Here is an 8,462-nt window from a genome sequence, read left to right as displayed (position 1 = left end):
TGTACCGCATTCCCTGACCTCTTCACTCAGCATTTCAGCCCAAGGCAGCAAATCACACAAACCCCCAGTTTTGATTTTATTTCTGTACCCTCAGTGTATCCCTAACCATGGCACACAACACACTCCTCTCAAACCCAGCACCTCACTAATCACACCCTGCTCACGAGGCTGCCTCAGCTTTGCCACGGAGATCACTCCCTATCTGCACAAGAATTTACCATTTTAGTAACAGCACCAGAAAACAGAGATCCCCCATTTCTCTGTGAACAGTCAGAGCAGCACCTGGCTGTCCTTCATCAAGCTCAGGGCAGTGACTGAGGGACCAGGGCAGCTGAAACAGGCTGAGAAAGTCTGCTCAGCAGTTCAGAGTCACAATGGCATTAAAAGTCGTTTACATGGAGTTATTTCTAACCTCCAGAACTATTTTACCTCCAGTAACATAATTCCAGTGCTGGAGCGTGAGCTGAAATAGGACCTGCCTGATGAGAACAGTGAACTGCCCCGAGGCTGCTCTCCCAAAAAACATCTCTCCTACAACGAGGCCTCTGCAGAACAAAGTCCCAGCTTTCAGACCCTGCCTCGCAGCTGCATCCACAGAGGGGATTGCACAACCAATTCCAGCCACCGGCCCACTCAAAGGTTTCAGGAGCAGCTCCACAAACTCGGGACACACTTTACTCCTCTCTGGAGCTCCTGTGCAAACCCTCCTCAGGCAGCTGCAGGAAATCCTTCCACGAGGGCTCACAACAACCAAAGAACAGCCACAGAGACCCAGCACCACCGAGTTCCCTGCAGGTCCCTGCACCTGAGCCCGGGGCACAGGAGAACCGAACTGGGGCACCACAGGCTTTACAAACCCCATCTGCAAGTGCCTCCTCTGCCCTGATGGGATATTCACACCACAAGAGCCACTCAGCCACCTCATCAGCAAACAGGAACATGTTCTCAGGACACCAAAGACAAAGTTCAGGACTGTTTTCACAGAGAATGCACCGAGACTAAGAATAAAGTAAATTAAATAGAATTAAAAACAAATTACACAGGAAGAGAGAGAAGCTTTTCAAACACAAAGATAGAGCTCTGCTCCCCAACCCTGCTAACAGGAGCTGGTTAACTGGTTGCATCTACAAAAAGAGTGGAAGTCCTAAATGTGAGGGGGAAAAAAAAAACCAAACTCCAGTCACACTGCTCAGTTCCCAGACGTTATTTTACTAAAAGCACAGTTCCTACTGGGATTTAGAAAGGAGCCACTTACCTGACACAAGTAAATCTTGTGCAAGTTCCACTCCTCTCCCAGCGCACAGATTTTGACATCACTGTTCTCCCCATTCAGAAACAGAGTCTGATAAATGTACTTCGATGTGCTTTTCAATTTTTTCCTAGTGAAAAAAAAATCCCCAAACCAAACAGTGAGACACTCCTTCCAACAGCAGCAACAGAAAACCCTCAGAGGGTTTTTCCTGCCACGTCCCCCCCCCAGGCTGGCACCACCTCCCCACTCCCTGCCTGTGCCACCGTTTGCCCAAAATGTGCTGAAATACTGTGAAATTCAACCAAATGGGCCCAAAAAGGAGATAAATTGGCCCCAAATCCCCCTGGAAATCCAGTATTTCCCAGAATTCCAAGGTATTCTCAAAATATTCTCCACGTTTCTCCAAATTTCATCAAATTAGGAAATTTGGTAAAGCTGATGAAATTTAGGGTGATTTGAAGCAGAAATGAGGAGATTCTGGTGAAAATGGGAATATTTTGGGAAAATTCTGAGAAAATGGGGCAGTTTGAGGAAAAATTAGGGAAATTTAGGGGGAAATGAAGAAATTTGAGCAAACACGCGGGAATGTGGGCCAAAAACGGGGAAGTTTGGGGCACATTTGGGAAAATGGGGAAATCTGGGGGGAAATTCATAAAATTGGGTACATCTGGGGAAAATTACAGCAAGTTTGGATTAAGGTGCGGAAGCTTTGCTAAACTTGAAGGGGAAGATTTGGAGAATTTGAGGGAACTGGTGAAATTTCGGGGGAAACGTTGGGAAATTGGGGGGGGGAATAGAGCGAACGTAAAGAAACCCGGGAAAATGTGGAAAAGCGGTGAAATTCGGGGAAATCTGAGGGGGAAATGGGGGGGGGAACAAACAAACAAAACAACAACAACAACAAAACAACAACAAAAAAAGAATTCAGGACACGATAACTCCAAGGACTAAACCCAGAGGGCCTCGATAGCCCTCCCCGAGCGGGGCGGGGATGTGCCCGCCGTGCCCCCCCCCCCCCGCCCGGGTCCCCGCGGCCCCCGGACCTGCGGCCCCGCGGGTGCAGCAGCCGCTCGTCCCGCTCGGTGTCGCCGTCGCTGTCGCTGTCCCCGGGCCCCTCGGCGGCCCCGCCGCGCTTCCTCTTGCCGTTCCTGCCGGCCCTGCCCGCCGCCGCCGCCTCGCCCCGCGGGACGGGCCCCCTCCGCCGCAGGACGCGGCTGCCCAGGGCGCCCATGGCCGGCCCGGCCCCCTCATGAGGCCGCGCCGAGCGGGGCCGGAGCGGGATCGGCAGCGGCACCGGCAGCGACCCCCGCACCGCCTGCGCCTGCGCGGCCCGACCGCCCCGGACGGGCTTGCCGGGAACGGGAACAGTTCCTGCCCGTGACGGGCCCCGTGCTGGCCGGGAACGGGAACGGGAACAGTTCCTGCCCCTGACGGGCCCTGTGCTGGCCGGGAACGGGAACAGTTCCTGCCCCTGACGGGCCCCGTGCTGGCCGGGAACGGGAACGGGAACAGTTCCTGCCCCTGACGGGCCCCGTGCTGGCCGGGAACGGGAACGGGAACGGGAACAGTTCCTGCCCCTAACGGGCCTTTTCCTGATACTGAACGGGAACGGGAACAGTTCCTGCCCCTGACGGGCCCTGTGCTGGCTGGGAACGGGAACGGGAACAGTTCCTGCCCCAAACGGGCCTTTTCCTGATCCTGAATGGGCCTTTTCCTGACCCGGGAACGGGAACATTCCTGCTCTCAACGGGCCTTTTGCTATCCGGGAACGGGCCTTTTACTGATCCTGAATGGGAATCTTTTTCTTGATCCAGGAACAGGCCTTTTCCTGACTCGGGACCAGGAACATTTCCTGCCCCTAGCGGGCCTTTTCGTGCCCCTGGAGGGCCCTTCCTGACCCAGGAACGGGCCTTTTTCTGCCCCTGAGCAGGCCTTTTCCCAACCCGGGAATAGACATTTTTGTGTTCCAGGAATGGGCCTTTTTTGTGCTCCGGGAATGGGCCTTCTCGTGCCCCACAAACAGACCTTTCTCTGCCCCTGAGCGGGCCTTTTCCAGACCCAGGAATGGACCTTTTTGTGCCCCTGAATGTGCCTTTTCCAGACCCAGGAATGGGCTTTTTCCTGACCCTGAACGTGCCTTTTCCCACCCCAGGATGGGATCTTTTCCCAACCCAGGGATGGGCCTTTTCCTGCCCCTTGAACTGAAATTTTGCTGCCCACCCCAGGGGGTTCTCCAGGGATCAGACACTTCCTGCTGGATGGGTTCATTAGGCTGCAGGACCCAGGCTCTGCCAGAGCCCGGAACACCACATGATCCCCTCCTCTGCAAAACGTGGCATTCTTCCCACCATTTGCAACACTCCAGTAATGACACACTCAAAGGGTAAGATCAGGCCCTGGGCTCCAGCCCCAGCAGTGGAAGTCTCTGGTGTTGGGAGGGTGATGGCCAGAGAGCCTCAGGAATGGCCAGGCTGGGAAGTTTCCATAAGAGTTCGGTGACCGAGATGTGGCACCATGTCCGGAGCCTCCCATCTCCAAACATCCCACTGCCAGCACTGGGTGAATTCCCCTGGGATCTTCGGAACAGGGAGAAGCAGAAGGGGTGAGCATTTAAAATCCCCCAAGCAGCTTCTGTATAAATTAATTACCAGGGTAGATGGGAGCCTCTCAATTCGTGTGGCATTTCGTGTGGATTGGGTGAAATCCTCAGCAGTGTGTGGAGCAGCGCTGCTGAAGGCCAGGGCAAAGAGGGCAGAGAGGGCAGAGCAGGTGGGAAGAGGGGGCGAGAAGGGCTTTGGGGGGTTCGAAGATCCCCAGGGGCTTCGGGGGGCTTGAAGCTCCCTAGGGTTTTTGGGGCACAGCAGGGCTTGAAGCTCCCTAGGGTTTTTGGGGCACAGCAGGACAGGAGTCCGGGCAGGACACGCCACCGGGGCAGGAAGTACAGAAACAAATTTCTTTATTCATTTTTCAAAGCTCAGCAACCTGACACAAGGCACTGGAACCCACTCCCCACCCAAGCACCTTCGGCAGCCCCTGTGCTGGGCACAGACACTTCCCTGTCCTGAGCAGAGGCCTTGGGAGAGCTGGATAAAGCTCTGCCTCCTCCCCCAGCAAAAGTCAGGAATGTTTCTCCACTGGCAGCCCAAGGAGTGAGAAAGAAAACTATTTTATTGAAGGCCACAGAGGCATCTCCTATTCCAGCCTCTTTTTCAGAGGAAAATGAGTGATGGAACTGGGTGCAGCCACCTCAGTGTTTCAGCTGTGACATTCCAACATCAGTCTGATCCTTCAGAACAGGATTATTCCCCAGCAGTAAAAAATAAGTGGCTAAGCCAAACAAGAACCCTGTTTTTGTAGTGAAAACAGCGCTCAGGTGAACAGGCAGGTGTGGAGGGGCTGGGGAAAATGTCTCTCCCAGAGGTTGGTGTGGAAGCCCAGGTGAGACCCAGGCACAAACACCCTGATGATCCTGTGACGTGGGGCTGGAGCCAGCACGTGCGGGAGACTGGGGAGGTGTCCCAGGGACATCTGGGGAGCTGACCCTGGGAGATTTGGACAGTTGCCCCAGGGAGATCTGGGGAGCTGCCCCAGCACCAGGCCGATGAGGGACAGGTCACTCCCTAAAAGGCACCATTCTAGTGACATCACTTTATCCAGAGGAGGCTTTGTAACATAACCATTATTATTTATACTCCCGTGAGTGAAGAAGACAGACCAAGCACACGGGGCTGCTCTGACCAGGGCAGCAGGAGGCTTTTCTGATGTCACCAGTGACATCTTCCCCATGAACAGACCTCTGGGCAACACACACATACAGTGCAGCCAGGCTGTTAATGCTCCACACTAACAGAGGGCAAGTTAAGATGTAAACGTGCTTGCATTTTAGATATTCTGATTCTTTGTGTCTTAATTATCTCAATAAACTGAAGCAAGGCTGTGTTCTGCACTCTCCATGTACTGATGGGTTAGTTTTCCCCTGGGCATCCTCTCACACTCTGCATCCAGGTTTGCTTCAGTTGACGTGTTTTGCTGGTGAACACAACAGCAAAGGGGCATCTGGTCAGGAAACAATTTAGCTTTCCTATCTTTGGTTACAGCATTCTGGTTAAGCTGGGCTTTACCAGCCCAATTAGTAGGCAAATGGGTGTGCCAAGCATAAAAGCAGATTGGCCATGGTCAACCAGAATGGCCATTACCAACCAGAGCATGAACTAACCTAAGGCAAAAATCAGAGCAATTAACAAGGTATTTGGGAAGAAAAATACATGAAAGAAATAATTAAAGATCTTTTCCAACCTAAACAATTCTATGATCAGCTGTTTCCCCTCACCCAGACAGTTCCCCAGGCCTCCTTTAATCCTCCCCACCACAGAGTCTGAGCAGAACTTTCCTGTAGTCTCCTGAGCAATCTCCCTAGAGAGAGCAGAGAAAAGGAACACAATTAATTTTACAGCTCCATACAAGGCAGGACTCCTTCCAGCACATAGGATTTGTTGTAGGGTTTGAATCCCCTTTGACAATTTAATAACCAAGAACACTCAGGGACGTTTTCAGTACATAAATGTAAAACCTCCTTAATTCCACTCCCTCTAAAATACCCCAGAGGTGTCTCCTGTGTCTCTAACATTGCAGAGCTTACCTTAATGAAGGAGTGGAGTGATTTGCCATACATGGACAGGAATTCCCTCCGGATGTACAGCATATCTATTTCCGAGCGGGACACCATCACCCGGATCAGCGTGCTGTCATCTGTGCCCAAGCCCTGGGAAACAGAGCAACCAGCCTCAGCTGCAAGGCACTTTGGGCAGCTCAGTGACAGACACAAAGGTCTGATCACTCGGCTTTCTGCAGGATCTGTTCCTAATTAGAGCATTTTTCCATTAATGCAGTGATCCACCACCAGCTCTGGGCTTCCTGAGGGAAAGGAGGTCCCATAGGAAAGCTCAGATTCCCCCCAGTTAACACAGAGTTTCTTTCTGTAATGATTGCTGTCATGCTACTGATTCAAGCATGGAAAGGCAGGGGGGGAAATACCAATCTCCTTTACCTTCATGGATTTGTACAATCTTTCAGCAAAATACGCAGGTTTATTCCGCATGCACTTCACTGCAAGGGGGACAAGAACAGGAGAAATAAGGCAAACAAACCCTCAAGGACAAGATCTTCCAAACCCTTCCAGCCCTTTCTCAGTGCAGGTGTTTACTCTGTAAAGATGCAAGTCAGCAAGCACAGTGCAGACATCCAGTGACCTGCTGTCAACTGATGTCTCCATGCTCAGTGCGCAGTAATAAAATATTTTTAAGGCTTTAAAGCTTCCTGACAGCAAATGTCAGCTCCCAAAGCATCCCTTGGGAAAGAAAAATAAAGCACAGAGCCTTCTCCCCAGGTTTTATCTGCAAAGATTAAAGCACTGTGGCTTGTAAAAAAAAGACAGACAGTATCTGCCTCCTGAAGCTGTGTACACAGCCAGGGCAAGAGACAGGGTCTTTAATTATTTAATCAGTTTGTAGACAAAGTTTAAAAGCAGGGAACTCACCCACAGCTAGCAAAGCGTCCTCGAGGTCTCCTGACATCTCGGATTTGATGCTCTCTGTGATGTCCTTATTAGCAATCCCTCTGTACACATCAAAAACTAGGAGGAAGAGGGGGGGGATAAAAGGAGCCAGTGAGCTGCTCCAGGGCACAGAGTGTGTAAACCCCGGGGATCACTTTGCAAGATCAAGCTCCTCCTGCTCTGTATGAACACTGCACCATTATCGTGACACTGTAAGTTAAATCAGGGCTGCCCCTCAGAAATAATTCATTTTAATTAGCAGCTCTCTTGCTAATTGCCCTACCACTGCTGCAAGGATTTTCAAGAACTGCTGGTTAATGAAGGCAGTGTCCATGCCTGGCTCTGCCCCATGGGAGTCACTCTTCATTTTCTCAGATTTACAGGCTGGGGCAAGTTGCAGGGATGTTTATCTCTTTTTGTCTCAGGAGGGACTAAAGCAGCCTAAAAGAATTGAATGGAACTGGCCCTGATGATACCTGTTGTTTTAGGAAAGGGTCACAATCAGTTGCTGAACAAGCACAAAGCTCCTCCAAAAGCACTGTCCTCACACAAGGAATAGAAGTCCAGGACATCCCAGAGGTCCTACCTCTCAGCAGGTGGCACCTGTTCCGTGTGCAGAGGATGGACATGAACTGCACCTCATCTGTTCCCCATTTCTTCTCCCCAGCTTCATACAGGCACTTGAAGACATTATGAAGAGACAAAATGAGGCTGATTGAGAAGATCACGTGCCCATCAGGAGGTTTCTACTCCATAGAATCATTAGGGTTGGAAAAGCCCTGTGGGATCATTGAGTCCAACCGTTCCCCCAGCACTGACCCATGTCCCCATGGCTGTTAAATCCCCACAGGATGGGGACTCCACCTCTGCCCTGGGCTGGACAACACATTTTTCCTCATATCCCATCTGGTTTCCACCTGGGGCTGCTGTCCAGCACAGTTCAGGCTTCCTCATCTCCCTTGAAAGAAACCAAGGTCCTGACAAAGCAGGGCTGCAGCAGGGATCACACGGACAAACCCAACAGCTCCTGCAAGGAACAGACTGCCACACACCTGAGCATCTTGCTGAGCAAGGGTCTCATCCACAAATGTTCCCTCATCTCTGTTTCCCTGCGGAGAGACAAGGATGAAAAACTCATTTCACCAGAGCAACTCAGAGAAGCAAGACCTGCAAATCCTCCATTAAAGCCAGTTGCTGGAGATGCATAATGGGATTGTTAATGTTGAATAATGGGTTACAAATACAGCAAAACGTGGCTTAGGTGTGATTTGTCCTCGATTTTGAAATGAGCAACCGTCCACTTTAATTGGGCCAATTAAACCCCTCCAGGGACGGGGATTCCACCCCCTCCCTGGGCAGCCCCTTCCAGTGGCTGATCCCTCTCTCTGGGAAGAACTTCCCAATGTCCATCCTAAACCTGCCCTGGGGCAGCTCAAGGCTGTGCCCTCTTGTCCTGCTGCTGGTTCTTGGGAGCAGAGCCCGACCCCCCCCGGCTCCCCCTCCTGTCAGGGGGTGGCAGAGAGTGAGAAGGTCCCCCCTGAGCCTCCTCCTGTCCAGGCTGAGCCCCCCCAGCTCCCTCAGCTGCTCCTCCCAGCACTTGTGCTCCAGCCCCTTCCCCAGCCTCGTTGCCCTTCTCTGGACACGCTGCAGCCCCTC

The 8,462-nt window shown here is 52.0% G+C and overlaps 2 protein-coding genes across 2 annotated transcripts in view; both read right to left on the bottom strand.

Annotated features, from left to right (window-relative positions):
* Nucleotides 1–1,189: 1,189 nt before the first annotated feature.
* Nucleotides 1,190–2,531, bottom strand: LOC114072801 (germ cell-less protein-like 1). Its single transcript, XM_027910645.1, has 2 exons — nt 2,296–2,531; nt 1,190–1,379 (listed from the first exon to the last, which is right to left on the bottom strand). Exons 1-2 carry the CDS (start codon nt 2,481–2,483, stop codon nt 1,190–1,192), a joined length of 378 nt encoding a protein of 125 aa, XP_027766446.1. The 5' UTR covers nt 2,484–2,531.
* Nucleotides 2,532–5,568: 3,037 nt separating this feature from the next.
* LOC114072800 (annexin A4-like) overlaps nt 5,569–8,462 on the bottom strand; it is a gene marked incomplete at its 5' end in the record, with an annotated part of 4,052 nt that continues 1,158 nt past the window's right edge. Inside the window, 6 exons of the mRNA XM_027910644.1 lie at nt 5,569–5,665; nt 5,892–6,014; nt 6,300–6,358; nt 6,789–6,884; nt 7,393–7,486; nt 7,859–7,915. Coding sequence (XP_027766445.1) covers nt 5,606–5,665; nt 5,892–6,014; nt 6,300–6,358; nt 6,789–6,884; nt 7,393–7,486; nt 7,859–7,915 — 489 coding nt within the window. The remainder of the gene's footprint in view (nt 5,666–5,891; nt 6,015–6,299; nt 6,359–6,788; nt 6,885–7,392; nt 7,487–7,858; nt 7,916–8,462) is intronic.

The sequence above is a fragment of the Empidonax traillii genome, unplaced genomic scaffold (assembly GCF_003031625.1).
Source record: "Empidonax traillii isolate 1590-97213 ecotype Southwest subspecies unplaced genomic scaffold, ASM303162v1 scaffold4034:size10292, whole genome shotgun sequence".
NCBI classification, from domain to species: Eukaryota; Metazoa; Chordata; class Aves; order Passeriformes; family Tyrannidae; genus Empidonax; species Empidonax traillii.
Note: the sequence above shows the minus strand (reverse complement) of the source record. Positions and strands in the feature narration are given on the sequence as shown.